Source organism: Lipotes vexillifer, unplaced genomic scaffold (assembly GCF_000442215.2).
Source record: "Lipotes vexillifer unplaced genomic scaffold, Lipotes_vexillifer_v1.1 scaffold970, whole genome shotgun sequence".
Taxonomy (NCBI): domain Eukaryota; kingdom Metazoa; phylum Chordata; class Mammalia; order Artiodactyla; family Lipotidae; genus Lipotes; species Lipotes vexillifer.
The window spans coordinates 1,651,053-1,671,408 of record NW_006783115.1 but is presented as its reverse complement, the minus strand read 5'-3'; the positions used below and the strand labels follow the sequence as shown (position 1 = coordinate 1,671,408).

The window sequence follows — 20,356 nt, the reverse complement described above, 5'->3', positions numbered from 1 at the left end:
AAATTCCTATTTAGGGAGAATTCCAAGATGGTAGCTTGCTAAATTATGGAATAAAATTCAGTTCTTTTGCCCTACCCTGCAAGGGTCATGTTTTCCTGTCAGCTAGGAATTCTTTCCCCTTTAACATGAAACTTCAATTTCTTATGGTGTTGTGGTCTTTTTCTACATATGCTTTTATTACAAATAACACGCCTCAGATTCTTTTTGAAAGTAGAAATGATAATAGGCACCACTTACTAACTTCTAGAGATTGTACACTGTAAGCAGTATCCCTCCTTGAGTTAAGTACTGTTATTATTCTGTCTGTTTTACAGAGGAGGAAACGGGGGCTCAGAGAGGTGCAGTGATTAGTCCAAGCTGAGATTTGAACACAGGTCTTACCAGACTGCACAGCCCATGCTTCTAACTGGTTCTATAAAATATGCCCACAGTGGCCTCAATCCCATCCCTAAGTCAGAGGCCTCCTCTCAGGGTGGCTTGGGGTTCCCAGTGATATACATGGCAGCCCAAATGCCCCAGAAATGGGATTTTTCTCTCCTCAGTGGTTAGCGTGTCAACCCCAAGGGGACCAGGGATGTGTCCCTAGTAAGCCCGGACCAGGCCTGACAAGTCTAAGTGGGTGGTCTCGGCCCCTCCTCTGTCCTGCAGGCATTGCCGTGTGCATCGGGATGGCCAGCACCTTCGCCTATGCCAACTCCACGCTCCGGGAACAGGTCTCTCTAAAGGTGAGTCACCTGGTAAATTACTCTCCTGGGGCCGCTGTAACAAATGACCACAAACTCGGTGGATTAAAACAACACAAAGGGATTACTCACAATTCTGTAGATCAGAAGCCTGAAGTGGGTCCCTCTAGCCTAAGATCAGAGTGTCAACTGGACTATGTTCCTTCTGAAGGGTTCAGAGGACAGTCTCTTTCCTTGCCTTTTCCAGGTTCTAGAAGTCACCCACATTCGTTGGCTCATGGCCCCTTCCTCCTGCTTCAAGCCAGCAACGTTGCATCTCTGTGACCATCCCTCCATAGACACATCTCCCTCTGACTCTCCTCTTCTGTCTCCCTCTTCCACTTTTACGGACCCTTGTGATTACATTGGACCCTCCTGGATGATCCAGGAGACTGTCCCCCACACAGGGTCAGCTGATTAGCAAACTTAATTCCACCTGCAACCTTTATCGCCCTTTGCCACGTAACCTAACATATTCACAGGTTGCAAGGATTAGGACAGGAACACCTTTGGGAGGCCATTCTTCTGCCTCCCAGCCTGGGCAGATCCCCGGATGTGCCATCCTTCTCCCTTCCAACAGCAGCCTCTCCCCGTGTGTCCCGGCCCATTCCCCTTATCCTCCCGGCATTCAATCAGGTAGCTCACTTCCAACCCATGCTCATGGTTAAGGCTGCCCCATGGGCACTGCTGGGTGGCCGTACGGCTTCACCACCGTCATCCCGAATGCCCTCTGGTATCTGCCGAGCGCTAACCATGTCCAGCACGGTGCTGGACCCATTACACAGCTCCTCTTGCAGTTTCATCCCAGCAACCTGGGAGGGAGGCAAAATCATTCTGAACTCATTTTCCCAATGAGGAAATAGTGGCCCAGAATTTCTTGGCTAAGACATAAGTTTCTTGCCTAAGGCCACACAGCCAGCGTGAAGGGTGGCATCAGGATATGAACCCAGGCATTGAGCCCAGAGCCTGTACTCCCCACCAGATTCAAATTCCAGTTCCTCCACCCTCCTGCAAGCCCTTGGATGGGTAACCTCGCTGATCTCAGCCTCAGGTGCCACCCCTGGAAAAGGAACTGCCACACCAACTTCATACACCCATCGAGAGGATTAAATGAGATGGTGCATGGAAGGTGTTTAGTGCAGTGCCTGGCTCACAGGAACAACTTAATTGAGCTATTTTTAACAAGCCTGTTTTCTGCTGTACATGTGATCCTATGATAGCCACCATCCTCTCTGACCTTGCTCTGGGGTCATCTGCTTTCTCAGAAGCACCTAGGCGTCCATGAGGCACAGATGCCAGCTCAGTCTTTATTTGATACCTGAGCACACTGAAGTCTGGCGTTGGGCGTGGAGCCAGAGGTTCTTCTTGACCCTGAGTCTCATCTTCTTCGTGCAGACCCCTTTCTGCTGCTATTAGAACAGCAGTTGCTCAATGTCATAGTGGAGGCTATTGGGGCTGGCTCTTTCTCAGATGCAGTAACATCCGCGTGGTGCCTTGACTTGAATTTTAGGGGCAAGGGGATGCCTGTATCCATGGACAGGCTTCTAGGGGTCTTTGAACCCTATGAAGACCCAGGTGATGATTTGCCTGTCGGGGTATATTTCAGTGGAAAAGAGTCTGCATGACTCTTAGTAAGTTTAGGAATCGCAACTTACTACTGGAGAAGTGCCCCATTTGTCCTTCAGGGTCTGGCTTCTCGGAGCATTGCTAATTCCCTTTCTCTTCCACTTTTGGTTTGGATTTACGGAGGATTAAACCGGAATCTATTATTTATTGGCATAAAAAGGGCTGCCGAGTGGATTAATCACATTGATAAGAGCAGTTGGTTGGTTGGAGGTGGTTTCTCAGGCCGTTAACCTTGACCCCTCCTGGAATAATGGGTAGATGGAGATGCATTTATTTTGTCTACACTATGGAAATGTGTGTTGTAACAGTGTGTCGAGCACTGAGCTGTGTCTGGAGACAGTGGAGCATTTACTGAAACCACAGGGAAGGTTACACTGGGAAAGTTATGACCTCATCTTATTCCAGCAATGCAGCCGCCCTGGTCCAGGAAAAGACAAGCTTTTCAGCTTGTCAGCAGCATGGGGGTCTGATTATGTATCCCAGGGTACACAGGCAGGGATGCCCTGCTCTACGCCTCCTCTAGAAATTTCCTTAGGTTGCTGTCAGGCTGAGAGACTACTGAGAAACAGCCAACTGAGAAGGTTTCCCAGCTCGTCTTCCTGGGGACTAATCAGAAACAAGCCTGGAGAAAGAGAAGCGGGGCTAGATTGCAAAGGGCTTTGACATCCTTGTGTACGAGTTTGAATTTAACCCTATAAATGTGGCCCTATGTTGAATGGTCAGTCCAGGGCAGTAGCCCAAAGGTCCATGGCGGAAAAAGTTAGAACAGAAGTTTCCAACCTGTCGATCTGAATCTACTTCTGGGTTATAAAGTCAGAACAACAAGTCCTACCATTTAGTGAGCCTGAAATGTGAGCCTGTACCAGACTGAATGTTTACATTTATCAAATTTACTTAATCCTTAACAAAGCCTCATTTTTTTAAAAAAATTATTTATTTAATTTTAGCTGCGTTGGGTCTTCGTTGCTGCACGCGGGCTTTCTCTAGTTGTGGCGAGCGGGGGCTACTCTTCGTTGTGGTGCACGGGCTTCTCATTGCAGTGGCTCCTCTTGTTGTGGAGCACGGGCTCTGACACATGGGCTTCAGTAGTTGTGGTGCACAGGCTTAGCTGCTCCACAGCATGTTGGGGTCTTCCCAGACCAGGGCTCAAACCCATGTCCCCTGCCTTGGCAGGTGGATTCTTAAGCACTGCGCCACCAGGAAGTCCCAAAACCTCATTTTTTAATAGGGCACCGGAGCTTAAAACATGTGCCCTTGAGCCAGAGTTACTTAATTTCTCTGTGCCTCAGTTCCTAACAGTAAATGTAAACTAACATTTCTTACATGCCAGGTACTGTTCTAAGCAGTTCATGTACATTAATTCTCAGACTCTAGAAGAGAGATACAATGTATACCCATTTTACAGACGAGTAAAGAGAAATGTAGAGAGTTTAAGTAATTGCCCAGGGTTGGACAACCTCCAGATAATAGAACAAGGATTTGAACCCAGGCCACCCAGCTCCAGAATCTGTTTTGCTAACCATGGTGCCCTCCTGACTCTGGATAGTTCTCCAAGCAGTTTCACACATTTCTGTTACCTTCTCTGTAACCATCCCTTACGTTCCAGTGGGATGGAAAGATGCCAACGCCCTTCCTTTCACCATTAGCCCCACTTCCTCCAAACCTTTGAGAAAGGGAAAAGTTGCCCTTTGTCGGGGAACATTCTGGAATATCCTGCCAGGTGCACCTTTGGCATTTCAGCATCTCCACAGGTCTCTTGCTTTGTCTCTAGGAGAAGAGGTCGGTGCTGGTCATTTTGTGGATCTTAGCCTTTCTGGCGGGGAACACCCTGTATGTGCTCTACACGTTTAGTTCCCAGCAGCTGTATAACAGGTGAGCAGGGGAGTCTGACCCCCAGTGAGAAAGTGGGGGGCTTTGTTGGACTCGGGACCCACAGCCCCTTCATTTGAGAACAATGCAGCAGCTCTAGGTCATGTTGTAACTTTCAAATCCCACCCTGTTGTCATATACACGTGCTTAGAGCATAATTCTTTACAGAAATATAATGCAAGCCACATGTGTAATTTTGCATTTTCTAGTAGCCACATAGTGCATGGTTGGGGAGGACTGGCCAGTAATGGTCTCTAGCACAGGGCTGAAACTCAAGCCAAGCTTTCAGATCATGTCCATCTGTTTTAAAAATGGACTTTGAGGAGTGACCCGTTTCACCACTTTCTGGGGCCACCCGAAGTTGCATGAAAGCAATTTGGGAAGTTAGCTCCAAGGCATCAACATGCATCCCGCACACTGCATTAGTTGCCTGGCCCAGAAGATCAAGGTCCTGGTGGAGGGTAAAGGAGATGGAGTTTCCCAGAACCTTGGAGGAATTTCCAGCTCATGCCATTCTCTGGGCATGATCACATTCACAGGCTCAGACCTCTGCGCCCTCATCAAACCAGTGCTGGGTCAAACTGGCAGCACACAAAGAGAAAGAGAGTGACCTCGGAGAAAAGCAACAGAGTTGAGCCTCCTTCCTTACTGATGTCAGTGGTCTAGAGTGTGTTTGTAAATGATACCAATAGCCATTATCTTATTTTGCCCTCCCACTTTGTAGGGTATTGCTGTCCCTGTTTTACAGGTGAGGAAACTTTGGCTTAATGAAACCCTTTCTAATAAGCCTTAGTCCCAGTAGGTAACAGAGAGTTTGAATCATCCCAGGATTTGAAGTCTGATGACCAGTGTCAGAGGTTCTTAGTCTTTCCACGTACCAGCTTTGTGCCCTTTGGCAAACAGTGGAACCTCTTCGAACCTCGCGTAGTTTCTGCATTTGTGAAACTGAGAGCAAGTTAATTTCTGCCTTACCCACCTGAAGGTCATTACCCACCACAGGCTAATTATTAGAGAGGCCAAATGTTAATAATATGTGAAAAGTACTGGGCAAACTATGAAACATTTGATATGTCATAATCTTATCATAATATTATTCTTTTATGATAAATTACTTTATCTACTGGGGGTGATGGCTAACGGGGCAGAAAACTGACAATAGAATGTATCCATCCATTAAAGTTCATAGTGTACGTTAGAAATAAGTGGACTTAGTGATCAATCTGCGGAAAAACACTTGGGCATCTTTCTGGCTCCAAAAGCCAAAACAGAAAAAACTCTAAGACAATGAACTAAAACCTATGTGGGTGAATTTAACAGATTGGTGTCTCTGAGGTAAAATGGAAAGTAGAGGGCAGATTTTCATTTCTTTTGTGATCAGAGATGTATAATAGAGAAGCAGGGCATGGAAGTCAACCAGCCAGCCTGGGTTATGCCCAGGGAGGGACAAGAGCAGAGACAAAAAGGGGAGCTCAGGACTGCCAGCCTCTCCCCATGTCGTAATTCGGATGCCACTCAGACTTGGAGATGAGGCATCCCACAGAGACGGGGCTCAAATGTGGAAGGACACCAAAGGTATCATGAGAGATTGCAAAAATAGATTATTTTCATTGATTTAACCCTACTCTCGTTCTTCAAACACTTTTTATTCTAAATAGAAATTGACTTTAAAAAATAAAAGTACAAAAATAGACCAGTTCATTCCGTATTCCACCAGCCCAGCAGAGTATGTGGGAAGCATTTAGAAAGCATTCACTCTGGGTTGTGTGCACTGTCCCCTGCTTTTTGGCGGACAGGCAGGACTCGGAGTGGCCTTTGCTTGGAGCCTCTAATCTGGCGGGAAGAAAAGCGAGGGGGCCAGCACAGTTTGGGTGCTGGTTCCAATCCTAGCTCCACATTCTAGCTGAGATGCCGTGGGCGGTGACTCCACGTCAAAGCGCTCCAGATTCCCCAGCTCAAGATGCGATAATCATAGTGCCTACCACATAGAGCCTTTGGGAAGATGAAATGACCTGAGACATGTAAAGCATGTAGACTAGGGCCAGCATGATGTAGAGAGCCAAGATATTATCAATACGAATAACATCATCATCCACAGAGGTGATGGAGAGCAGTGCTACTCAGCATGTGGTGTATGGATCAGTGCCAGTTCGAGAATGACTTGTTGTCTGTCCCCAGTGAGGGAAGTACAGAAATTGAGTGTGAGGTTGACTTACCTGGTCACGGATAGGTAAAATGGGTTTACACACTCCAAGTAGTACTGCTGTGGAATAAGGATTGAGAGCAGTAACTGTAGCCAGGACACCTGGGTTCGAATCCACCACCGTTCCATCATATTTGTAGGACCTTGTGCATGTTCATTTACCTTTCTGTGCCTCTCTTTTCTCATCTGCAAAATGGGTAGATAACAATGCCTGCCTCATAGAGATGTTGTTATCATTGTCACTGCTGCATTACAGAGTCTGTAGATACCTATTATCTCACTGAATCCCACCAGTAACACTGAGGGAGGGAACGATTCCCATTTTATTGATGAGAACACTGAGGCTTACAGAGAGAACATTATCTGCCTAGGGTCCAGTAATGGAGAGGCCTGGATTCAAATTCAAGTCTGTCTGATACTGATGCCCATATGCTTATCATGCAGTGTGACCTTGGGCAACTTAACTTCACATCTTCAAGCTTCAGTGCCTCATTTATAAAGTGGGGATGAGCAGTGCTCACTCTGCAGGACAGTGAGATACAGTGAGTAAATTGCTTAGCGCAGCGTCTGCACATCAAATCCCTCCTCCCTCCTTCTCTCTCTCTCCCTCCTTCATGTTATTGGTCGGCCTTCCTTCCTTCCTTTTGTTTCCTCTTGTGAAGCCTGTTGTGGCCCATAAAACTGGAGGGGACCTTAACTAATGATGCTCTAGGCCAGTCTCATCATTTAACTCTCAGGGGAACTGAGGCTCAGAGAGGTTAAGATACCCACCTGAGGTCACACAGCAAGTTAATAGCAGATTCAGGAACAGGGCACAGATATCTGACTCCCAGCTTAGTGCTCTTTCTATAGGTAATATTTACAAGGCTCCTAGAATGAGTAGAAGGGCCCCTAAGGGCCAGTGACCCTAAGTGAGCATCCTGACTCTCTGACTCCTCCCCCAGCCTCATATTCCTGAAGCCCAACCTGGAGACGCTGGACTTCTTTGACCTGCTGTGGATCGTGGGCATCGCAGACTTTGTGCTCAAGTACATCACCATCGCCCTCAAGTGCCTTGTCGTGGCCCTGCCCAAGATCATCCTGGCTGTCAAGTCCAAGGTAGGCCCATCACGCCAATCATGCAGGGGTTTCAGGATGCCTTCTGGAGAAGGAAAGGTTGGACTTCGGCAGAGCTAATGTCAGTCCATCAAATGAACAAAGCCTGAGCTAGTAGATCCTGTCTCCCACCTCTTGTCATCCCTTGAAGCTGAGCATCATTCTTTATTGTCACCACCTTCTTGTCACGCCTCTGCTCTCCAAGTGCATTTACTAAGTTTTGTTGTTCAAAGCTGGCATTGATGCAATTTTCATCTAAGTTTCACCCAAGAAAGGAAAAAAAAGCACATTGACATGCCCTGGGTCCTGCTTCTCCCAGGGAAGGATGGCTCTCAAAGGTTTTTGACTCTTTGTGGCTTCTGGGGCACTTTATATAGAGGGTAGTGAGGCTCAGGAGAAAAGGACTCTGTGATCCATGAGTGATGCCTGCCACGGACACAGGAAGCAGACTGGTGGCAATGATTCTTTGGAGTGTACCTTAGGGAGAGGCCTGCAGGAGGTGTTGGGATGAAGAGGTCTTGGGGGATAATCATTGTAATTCAGAGGGCTGAGCAGTGTGAGGAAAAGACATCACGGTTAGGTCAGAAAGCTCAGAATTTGTCCCAGGCATTGGTTGGCAGAAGAGCAGGTTGGAATTGACCATCTGTCTTGAGTGACAACTGATCAAATCACTGGCCAGGTGTATAGGAAAAACACACTCCTGTGTTTCTTCTGTACACACACACACTCAATACCTCCTACACCAGATGTGTGGGTTTTCCACACATCATGTAATTCAGTATCCTTCAGTTTAACACAGTTCTGACACTATCCACCTCGAGATAGTGTCAGATCCCACAGGATAAGGTCTCAGTCCCGCAAGACTGCCCCTGTCACTTCAGATGCCAGTCACCAGCCCCAAGTTGGCACCTGTACTTCTGACCAGCCGGCTACAAATCAGGGTTCCCATGACCCCCTCCTTGGGTTCAGTGCCCCTTGGGTTCTAGATGCCCTGAACCTTTTCCTTCATAGCAGTTGTGGCACTTGGTTGAAGGCAGGAGACGTGAATCCAGGCATGTGAGGAAGCTGGCTCCGCACTGACTGCCTGGAGTAATAATGGCTCGCAGTTATTGAGCACCGACTGTGTACCTGAGACTGTACTAAGAGCGCTTCATGTATGAATTACCTTACGTAGCCTCTTGCTATTCCTCTCAGGGAGGTACGGTTCCTGTCACTGATGAGGAGGAGACGGAAGGTTGAGCAGGCAGACAGCTATTAAGTGGAAGAGTTGGGACTCCAGCCCAGGGCTTCAGCTTCGCGGCCCAAGCTGTACCTCACAGTGGGTATGGGAGAAAGATAAGGAAAACAGATAGAGAATGGTTACTCATTGCCTGGTGCATTCTGGTTCTTGATAGATTCTTTCCCATGTCTTGACTCATATAAGGCTCTCAACACCCCTCTGAGTGAGAGAGAGATTATTATCACCTCTTTCTAGATGAAAAGCTGAGTACAGTCATCCCTCAGTATCTGCGAGGGATTGGTTCCAAGATCGTCCTCGGATACCAAAATCCATGGACGCTCAAGTCCCTTACATTTGGTCCTCCATATCTGCGGTTCCGCATCCTCGGATTTTCTATGTGAGATTGGTTGAATCCACAGACGAGGAACCTACGGATACAGAGGGCCCACTGTATTCATTTCCTGTGGCTGCTATAATAAATAACTACATGCCTGGGGCTGAAAACAATAGAAATTTGTTCTCTCACAGTCCTGGAGGTCAGAAGTCCAAAATCAGTGTCACTGAAATGAAATCTAGGTGTCAGAGGTGTGTGTTGGGGGGTGCTGGATGTTAGGGGAGGATCCTTCCTTGCGTCTTCCAGCTTCTGGTAGCTGGCAGCATTCCTTAGCTCATGGCAGCATCACTCCAGTCTGCCTCTGCGGTCACCTGGCCTCTGCTGTGTATGACGTCTCCTTCTGTCTGTCTCATACAGATACATGTGACTGCATTTGGGCCCCACCCAGACAATCCAGGATACTCTCCCCGTGCCTAGAGCCTTAATTTAATTGTGTCTTCAAATACCCTTTTTTCAGATGAGGTCACATTCACAACTTCCAGGGTTTGGGACCTGGTATCTTTGGGTGGCCATTTTTTCACTTACCCTGTACTGTGGCTGAAAGAGGTGTGAGATACTCTGTCCAAAAAACACCCAGCTGTTCAGTTATAGAATCAGAATTCACATCTTCCAACTCCCAAGGCCATGGCCACGTCAGGATATCATCTGCCCAGCACTGAATGGATGTCGGAATTCCTGGGCCATTCCTGACCCTGCCACTTTCCAGCCACGGGGCCTTGGGTGAGTCACTACATGTGCCTGAACATGTTTCTTCCCTTAGAAAATTGAGAAGTTTACAAAACCCCGTTTGAGATGCTGCAAACATAAAAAGACTTTATGTATGTGGGTGAAATGAGGGGTGGGTTGTCATTGCCGGGAGAGGAAGCAGGTGAGGCTTTGCAGCCCACCTGCCTATCCAGCATCCTTACTCTTCCTCTCACTCTCTCCTGCCCCTCTTCCCTCTGTTCCCTGTGCTTCAGCCAGACCCTTCTTTCATTTCCTTCCATACACCAACTAGTCCCAATCTGGCATGTGGTAGATGTTCTAACCCCATTTTCCAGATGAGAAAACTGAGGCACTGAGACTGAGTAACTAACCCTTACAGCTTCCAGAGTCAGCTGTGTGCTGCCCTTCTACCTCAAAGACCCTTTTCCTTTCTTGTGTTTTAGCCACCTCCTGCTCCTCCTGCAGATCACAGCCTCTTAGAAACCTCCCCTGCCCCTTCAGGTGAGGTATGGTGCCCCTACTGGGGACTCTCACAGCACCCTGTACTTCCCCTGTTCCAGCACTCACTACCCTGACTGTAATTGCTTGTTTAATTGTCTGCCTGCTCTGCTTGACTGTAACCTCTGTGACAGCAGGAAATGAATGCATCTGGTTTCTTTGTTGATGGATCACCAGCATCTGATATATACTTGGAAGCATTCATTGTATGTATGTGTATATGTTTGGGTGGGTAGATGGATGGGTGAATGGATATATAGGTAGATGGATGAATTGGATGGCTAGATGGGAAAGTTGGTGGATATGTGGACAGATGGATAGTCCAGTGATTGTGTGGATAGATGGATGGGTAGATGGATGGATGGATATTTAGATAGATGATGGATGGGTACGTGGATGGATGGATGGATGGTTGGATGGATGGATATTTAGATGGGTAGATGGATATTCAGATGGATATTTAGAAGGATGGACAGACAGGTTGGTAGATGGATGGGTGAGTGGATGAGTTGATAGTCTAGACAGCTACACTAACTCTCATCACCTCCTCTTGTAACCTCAGTGAGAGCTTAGACTCCATTGTCAGCTCAGCTCAAACCTCTCGTATATGGTAGGTGTCCAGACACCTCTGTCATGAAGACACCAAAACCTACAAGGCAAAGTAGTACTCACTTCCCTGTGCTAGAAAGGAACATGCAGCAAACCTTCAAAGAAATGCAGCAACCAGACCAATAGTAATAAATGCAAGTAAACATTGCTGAACAATTACCAGGAGTCAGGAGGCAGTGTGTTAAGCACTGCCATTTGTTCAAGAAGTAGTTACTAAATGCCAGAGGTGTGCCAGGCACTGTTCTAGGCACAGGGATACATCAATATCAAAGTACAAAGTAGACGAAAATCTACATACTCATGGAGTTTATAGTCTACTGAAGACATCGTCTTGTTTAATCTTAGCAATCCTGGGAGGTAGATACTGTTGATACCTCTCTGCACAGAGCAGAAACTGAGTTAAATAACCTGCCAGAGATTGCAAACCTCAGAGTAACAACGCTGATGGCAATAGGAAGAGCTGATGTGGAGTCAGCCCTTCATGTGGGCCAGGCCCTGCTCTAACCCTTTTCCCTCTGACATCTGTCTCACAAGGCAAGTGCTGTTGTTTTGTGGGTTTTTTTAAAAATTGAGGTAAAATTCACATAACATAAAATTAACCAGCAATCATTTTATTTTATTTTATTTTATTTTTATAAATTAGAACTGACATTTATTTATTTGTTTATTTTGGCTTCGGTGGGTCTTCAAGAACTGACATTTATTTATTTATTGTCTGTTTGTTTATTTATTTAGGCTGTGCTGGGTCTTCATTGTGGCCTGTGGGCTTCTCTAGTGGTGGTGCACGGGCTTAGTTGCGGTATGTAGGATTTTAGCTCCCTGACCAGGGGTCGAACCTGGGCCTCCGGCATTGGGAGCATGGAGTCTTCCACCGGACCACCAGGGAAGTCCCAGCAATCATTTTAAAGTATACAATTCAGTGCCATTCAGTACATTTACGGTGCTGTGCAACCATCACCTCTATCTAGTCCTAAGAGATTTTCATCACCCCAAAAGGAAACCCCATACCCATTCAGTCACTCCCCCTTCCCTCTGGCCACCACCAATCTGCTTTCTACCTCTATGGATTTACCTATTCTGGGCATTTCATATAAATGGAATCATACATTATGTGACCTTTTGTGTCTGGCTTATTTCACTTAGCATCATATTTTCAAGATTTATCCACATTGTAGCAGAAATCAGCACTTCGTTCCATTTGAATGGCTGAATAATATTCCATTGTGTGGATAGACCACCCTTTGTTTATCCATTCATCCATTGATGGACATTTGGATTGCTTCCGCTTTTTAGCTATTGGGAATAGCAGTGCTTTGAACATTTGTGCAGAAGTATCTGTTTGAACACAGTTTTTCTGGGTAAAGACTTAGGAGTGGAATGGCTGGGTCATATGGTAATTCTATGTTTAACTCTTTGAGGAACCACCAAACTGTTTCCCACAGCAGCTACACCATTTTACACTCCCAGCAGTTGCTGGTTTTATCCCTGTTTTCCAGAGGAAAACAAGCGCAGTGAGAAGTTAAGACGTAGCCCAAGGTCACACAGTGTATGAGTGGCTGAGTGGGGATTTGAACTCAGGCAGTCTGATTCCAGAACCCCTGCTCTGGGGGGCAGTTACTAGACCACACTCCCTCCCACGGAAGTTCTCTGGATGTGCTTGGAAAATTCCTCAGAGTTGACTGAGGAGCGATGTCCCCGTACACCATCTCTATAAAATTCCCCCAAGTTCAGGCAATGGCTACCTCACTTCCTTCCCTTTCGACGGGCACCGCTGGGGGCCAGGGGGCGGGGATGGGAGGTGGCACCCCTTCCCTGCACCTCCGAGGTGTGGGCGACAGTTATTAATGCCTCCCTGGCAACTGTCCAGCTCCCTTTTTCTGATTATTATTATTTTATTCGGCGAGATTAATGTGCCAGGTCAGAGCATAATCCAGCCTGTAAAAAGTGATGTGAATAGTCTCCTCAAGATAAATTGCAGGCTTGGAAAAGGTTCACAGCCTTTCCTTGCCTGTCTGAGTGCTCTCCCGAATCCTCATCAATCCTTGTCTGGGCAGAAGAAAAGGACGGGTCTTCATTTGCAGCTGGTGGGGGGAGGGGGGAGAGGAGCACATCTGTCAGGGACCCCTAATGGCTCACAGCACAGATGCTCTTTCCTGCGCCTCCATGCCGTCCACTGAGAGGGTGGGTTGGTTTTTAATATTATAATTATATTGGAAGGGCTTCTGGTATTTGGGCTTGCTTGATGGCCCCACGGTCCCTGATGTGTGAGGCTAGGTGCGCCACTGATTCCCACGTGCCTCCGGACATCAGAGGGTCTGTCCGGGATCTTCTCATACCTGGGCCTCCCAGGACAGCCATGCTCATTGGCCAGCCAAGAAGGGGGTGGGTTAACAATGACGGCCACCGATCTGTAACCTCAGCCCCAAACCATCACACTGGCCGGGTGCTAGAGCAGCCACTTGTCATCATAAATCCAGATAACTTATACAGTTCATACATCTTGGCCCTACCTGATCAGACTCCTACCCACTTCTCCGACCTCATCACCCAGGACCTTGTCCTCTCCCTTGGCTCACCCTGGACCAGCCAGCACCTTCCTTCTCAGGCCCTTCGCACTTACCGCTCCCTCCGCCTGGGGAGGTTTTTCTCTATGTTCCCACGGCTGTCCCCTTCCCATCATTCAAGTGTCACTTCCTCTGAGACTGTCGCCTCCCTGACCACCCTGTTCAGAGTGGTGGTCCCCAGTTTGCATTACCCCATCACCATTTTAGTTCCCTCCTCGCGTGTGCCAGTATCTGAAATGGGATTGTCTTGTGTTTATTTTCTGTCCCCACTATTCAAGTATAGGCTCATGAGAACAAGGACCATTAGGTCTGTCTTGACACATGGATATTACGGGCTGAATGAAGAGCCTCATGTTAATTTCCTGTTAGGGGGTTAAAACTAGGCCTGCTGCTACCCCACCACGTAGAGTTCTTCTCAGCCACATCCCCTTTCTCTCCTCAATCCAGTGGACATTATTTGGGACTTATTTGCTTACAAAGGCAATGCTAGGCCCTGAGAATATAAAAATGAGTAAGACGCCCTCCTCACCTTCGTGTACTCCCTGATTCTCTGCGAGTGAAACTTTTGTTTTAACCTAACCCGACCCTAGTTAAGAAAGCAAATTTTCTTGTCCTGGGAAATTTTCTTGACACTCCAACTCCTAGCATTAATAGTAGTAATAATTTAAAACTTGACTTGTCCACATTGCTCCTTCCTTTTGTTAAAATGAAATCCTCTTGGCTTAAGATTCTAGAAGTGCACTGTCCAGTATGACAGCCACAAGCCACAGGTGACCGTTTACATTTAAATTAATTAAATTTAAAATTCAGTCTCTCAGTTGCACTGCTCGATAGCCACAGTGTTGAGCAAAGCAGATGTAGAACATTCCAGTGGACAGCATTGTTCTAGAACATTCTTAGGGCAGGGTTCATTCAACCTCTCACTAGCATAGGTAGCAGGCAGCTGCCATTCTGCCCATTTTTCAGATGGAGAAATATAAAAGCAGGTACTTCTCTAAAAACTCAGTAGCGGGTGTGTCATGAGTAAACACTGCACAGCAGGAAGAAAACTGGCCTTGAGTCAGCAAAACTGGGTTCAAATCCTGGTTCTTGGACTTACTACCTATGTGACCTTGGACAGGTGACCTCACTCTTTGGAGCCCTTGGCTTCCTCATCTCTTAAATGGTTGTTTTTATCCCATTAAGGTTATCAGAAGGTAGAAGGCCAGGTATCCAGTTGCTGGGTGGATACTAGGACTAGCTGTATCAGAAACAGGGAAACGTTTAGCTGACCTGTTTCTCAAAAAAACACAGCATGTGACCAACTTCCTGTCTTTTCCCATAAGAACGGGAAGGAGGAAGCCCTTCCCATGTCTGAAATCATCTTAGCTGACCCCTAGTGCAGCCTGCACAGCCAGCCCCTGGATGAGAGGTTTCCACAGGACGCAATTCCACGAGCTTTCAGCCCCAGTGGTTCGTCTCTTAAGTACAGGGGAAGGCAGACAAGAGCAAGAAAGGTGGTTCTCTTGGATGTGAGAGCCAAGAGGATTCATGAGGCTTTTTGTGCCATTAAAATCCCTTTCTTTCCTGGGCCCTGAACCCAGCTCTTTTGCTCTCAAAGTGGTTTCCCATTGATTGAGTCATGTTCTCTCCTGGGGGTCAGTCATTCCTCTCTCTCTCCCCTTCCCTCCTGAGCAGACGCAGGTCTCCACCAGGGCAGGTCTGAGTTTGCTAGGTCTCAGCTGTGGTTCTCACAGTACATCATTCTGTGTATAAAAGTGCAGAACTTCTGGAAGAGCCAGTTGTACTTGCTGCAGCTTCCCACACAGCAGGGCTAGAAGGGGTTAAAGCAGTTGTTCCCAACTAGGGGGACATTTGGCCGTTTCTGGAGACATTTTTGATTGTCATAATGGGATGGGGTGTGGTACTGGTATTTAGTGGGTAGAGACCAATGATGCTGCTAAACATCCTACAGTGCACAGGACAGTCCCCTGAGACCAAGAATTACCCAGTCCCAAATGTCAGTAGTGCCAAGGTTGAGAAACCCTGGATTAGATGTTCGTTTTATGGGCTGAATTGTGTCCCCCACAAAAATTCATATGTTGAAGGCCTAACCCCGTAGTGCATCAGAATGTGGCTATATTTGAAGAAAGAGTCTTTAAACAGGTAATTAAGTCAAAGTGAAGTCATTAGGGTGGGACCTAATCTAATATGACTGGTGTCCTTATAAAAAGAAAATTAGGACACAGGGAAGACCACGTAAAGACACAGGGAGATAACAGTCATCTGTAAGCCAAGGAGTGAGGCGTGGAGCAGATATTTCCCTTACAGCTCCCAGAAGAGACTTACACCCTGTTCTCAGACTGCTAGTCTCCAGAACTGTAAGAAAATTAATTTCTGTTGTATAAGCCCCCCAGTCTGTGGCACTTCGTTATGGCAGCCCTAGCAAATTAATATACCTACAAGCAAGTTTACCTACAGTACTGGGTCCTTTTGAGAGTGTCTTTTCACCTATTCATATGTCTCCCAAGTATTCCCCATTCCTCTCATTATTGAGGGTACTTCATATTTTTAATGCGTTATACAATCACAGGGTTCAGAAGTCAAAACACCAAAAACAGTATATGGTGAAAAGTCTCCTTCCCTGTCCTGCCCCCAGACACCCATTTCCCCGCCCCGGGAAATAATCATATCATCCTTTACTCTTTTCATAGCTGCCATGCACATATGCAAGCAGACCCATGTATATGTTCTCCCTACTCATCTTCATGTAATCAAACAGTAATATTCTATACACAGCTCCCACCTTGCTTGTTTTTTAACTTAACCATCTATGTTGGAGATTGTTGCAGACAAATACATATGTAAAACACAGCGTAACAGTAAAAAGCCAGACCGCCTGGGTTCAACTCCTGTTTGAGAAACCCTTTGCCATTTACCAGCTGTGTCACCCTGCAGGTTCCTTCACCGCTATGGGCTTTCACTTCCTCGTCTATAAAGTGAGATCACAATAATACGGACCCGTGTTAATTTTCAATTGCTGCCTATCAAATTACCACCAACTCAGTGGCTGAAAAACACACCCGTTTATTAGTTCACAGTTCTGTAGGTCAAAAGCCAGGTGGGCTTGCCCGTGTTGTCTGTGCAGGGTCACATAAGGTCAAAATCAAAGTGTCAGCTAGGCTGGGCTCCTATTGGAGGTTCTTGAGGAGAACTGACTTTCAGGCTTATTCAGGTTGTTGGCAGAGTTCAGTTCTGTGTGGTTGTAGGACTGAGATCCCCATTTTCTTGCTGGCTCTTGGCCAGGGGTCACTGTCACCTCCCAGAAACGACATTCTGGTCTGTTCACGTGGCCTCCTCTATCTTCAAGCCAGAATGTGCCTCACGTCTCCCTGACTTCCCCTTCTGCTTTTAAAGGGCTCATGTGATTAGATTAGACCCATAAGATATTCACCCTCTGGTACCCTGATTAACCTAACTGAGCCTCAGTATCCCCATCTTTAAAATGGGAATATTAGGACTTACAACATTGTTGTGAGGATTAAGATAACACAAGTCAAATGATGGCTGGTTAGTTTGTTTTTTTTTTTTAGTATAATTGATTTACAGTATTGTGTTAGTTTTAGGTGTACAGCAAAGTGATTTGGTTATACATATATATGTATATATCCATTTTTCATTCTTTTCCATTATAGTTTATTACAAGATATTGAATATAGTTCCCTGTGCTATACAGTAAATCCTTGTTGTTTATTAGTTACTGTTATTCTAAAGAAAGTAGAGAGCATTTGCAGTTACCCATTTATAGTTCAAGGTGAGCAAGAAAGTCAGAATCTAATCAAAATCAGATGGAAGAAAATACCATTTACTAAACTATGATTCTGGGGCCTTGGGGAGATATTGATAGGCATTTTGTTAAAAGGTGTTCCATGGTCAGAGGACTTTGGGAAATGCTTTAAACTTTATCCTCCACTTGCCACAGTAAAGGCTCTGAGAAGTCCTGCAGCCAAGAAAATTGTTTCACTTTGTTTTCCCTGACATTTTCTCAACTTATTAACCATGGAACCTTGTATTAAGGAGCACAATATGCTGCAAAACCTAGTTCGGAGATAGACTACAACTTACGGACCCAGTGCTTGTTTTTATAAATAAAGATTTATTGGAACATAGTCATGCTCATTCATGTATTGTCTGTGGCTGCTTTCGTGCTACAATGGCAGGGTTGAGTAGTGGTGACAATCGCTGTGGCCCACAAAGCCTAATCTATTTACCATCTGGCCCTTTAAGAAAAATTTTGCTAACCCTGGTCAGGAGTTTGAATTCATTTGCATTCCTAATTCCTTCTAGTTTGGCCTTTGCAGGAAAGTTTTGTCTAAGTGGGGGACTCAATATTCTGCAGCACACAGATACTTTGGGAAATAGAAGACCCCAAGGAGTGAAATGTGGCCAGGAGTCTGTGCTGGAAGCCATCAGAAGTGAATTTAACTCTTTGAAATCAGGAGGCTAATTTTAGTTTTACCCCAAGGCATCAGATGTTCACACACAACCCTAGGATTTGTTCTTTCTTTGCTCTGCTTGATGTTTGTAGCCCAGGTGCCCACTAATCCCTAGAGCAGCGCTGAATCCAGAGATGGCAAACACCCTAGGAGCTACCATTTGCCAACCTGTGCTTGTGTCAGGAATCACTAAACAATCATGACCCTGCTTTACCCAAATTCAGCTTTCTCAGTGCAGCAATCCAGACAGCCTCTACCAATCAATGTCAGCACAAAAGATGAAGCCTAAGCCTTTACCTTCAGTTCTGCCTTGTTAAAGAAAGTGGAACATTCTGACCTCTGCAGAGCTCTGTGGCTTCTCAGCTGTTTGGATGAGGCCCACCAAGACTATTGAGAATCTTCTTAAAGTCAGCTGATTGTAGATGTTTCTCAGACTTACAAAATACCTTCACAGCAACATCTAGATCAGTGTTTGACTGCATAACTAGATACCATAGCCTAAATTGAAACATTAAACTAACCATCACAATCCCCCATAAAACAAGATATAGACTTTGGGACTGAGGCCAATGCTTTATTGTGTCAAGGAATTATCCATAAAGTCCAATTTATTAAAATTTTGAAAGTAAAAACTGATTGTTGAATTTGATCAAAAATCATTTGATTTTTCTCCTTAGATCTGTTAATATGAAGAATGGCATTAGTAGATTTCCTATTAAGCCCTGTCTGTATTCTTAGAACAAACCCCACATGGTCATAATATATTATCTTTTTTATATGCTTCTGGGTTCTGCATGCTACCATTTTACATGGGGTTTTTGCATCAACTGTCATTAGTGTTCCTCTCCCTTCATTGGTGAGCATTTCCAATTCCTGGAAATTGCTCCTGTCACTTTCACTTACATCTCATTGGCCACCACTCAGGCACAATCACTGCATGGGAGCTGGGGAGCATCTTCTTGCAGCTGGGTGCCAGTAGACTTAAGCAAAAATCAGGATTCCTATTTTGAAGGAGGAAGGGAAGAACGGACCTTGGGAGGCACCAGCACCCTCTGTCCCAGGATGATTATTCCTGGTTTGTAGATGAGGAACCCGAGACTCAGCAAGGTGTGTTCACTTACCCAGGGTCATACAGCAAGTCTGTGGGGCAGAGCTATGGCTTATGGCTAGGTCTTCAGATGCCAAGGGAGATGCCCCCAGGGACCAACAGTAATAACATAATCAATATTCTATGATAATAAGATATAGCAGTAACAAGTAGCCAGTGTGTTTAGTGCTGTTCTGAATGCTTCATAGGCATGAACTAATTTAATCATCACAACAACCCTATGAGGTAGATATTTATTACTCCCAATTTGCAGATGTGGAAACGGAGGCCCAGAGAGGGTAAGTGACTTGCCAAGGGCACATAGCTGGTAAGTGGCAGGGCTAGGATTTGAACTCAGGCAGTCTAGTTCCAGGACCCCCACTCTTAACCACTCCCCAGCCCTCTCTGCCCATCTTTCCCCACCCCTGCCCTCCTGACTCACTTACCCCAGCACGGATGGCCGCAGCAGCCTTGCGTCGTGCAGCTGAGGGACGGCCAGGATCGCTCCCCACCATCCAGGTGCCAGAGTCCCCCCTCTCCCAGCCCCTCTGGTCCACAGTCTCCTCCTCAGCCAGCCTGACCCCCCTTCTGTCTCAGAGGCCTGCGTATCATTTTTTGTTCTTGTCTTGTTTGTTTCCCTTCCCTCCGTTCCCTGGGAGACTCTCAAGGGCTACATTCTGCCTCCAAGGCACACAGCAGGGACAGGGCCCAAGCGGGCACCCAGGACTTCCCGCACCCCAGCCTCCGCCCCTGGGAGGGAGGGGTGTCTTTTGCGTCATTTGTTTATCTATCTAGCCCTGCTCAGCTCCACACCCCCCAAGCTGGTGCTCCCCACTGGGGAAGATGAAAAACGGCTTCAGACAGTGGGGGACAAGGCTTGTCGCATGGCCCCCGCCATTTAATTTCCTTTAATTCATTTTCTATTGAACCAAATGATACTGTCTGTTTTTAATGGCAAACACTCAACATGGAGGAGGGGCGGTCAGGCCTCCTCCTGGGGAAATTAGGAGCAGCTGCTATTTACACTCCTCCACTTGCCCCCCAGCACTGGGCCCTTGGAAATCACTCTCCAGGTTGAAAGAGGATACCTTTCACCAGCTCAGATGGTCACTGTGTACGCGGGGAGCTGGTGCAGCTCCCGCAGCTGTAGTCAACCTGTCTTAGGGTGGCCAGCCTATCCCTAGGCCCACGCTTCTCTGGGAATAACTGGATACTTGGGAACAGGGCTGGGGCCGTGGCTGTTGTTGGCGCCTCTACTGCCTGGCCCGCCACTGGAAATTTGGGGCAGGCAAC

General features: G+C 46.6%; 1 protein-coding gene across 1 annotated transcript in view; it reads left to right on the top strand.

Annotated features, from left to right (window-relative positions):
- RNFT2 (ring finger protein, transmembrane 2) overlaps positions 1-20,356 on the top strand; it is a 58,094-nt gene that overhangs the window by 7,548 nt on the left and 30,190 nt on the right. Inside the window, exons 4-6 of the mRNA XM_007455860.1 lie at positions 649-725; positions 4,120-4,220; positions 7,362-7,515. Of these exons, the coding sequence (XP_007455922.1) occupies positions 649-725; positions 4,120-4,220; positions 7,362-7,515 (332 nt within the window). The remainder of the gene's footprint in view (positions 1-648; positions 726-4,119; positions 4,221-7,361; positions 7,516-20,356) is intronic.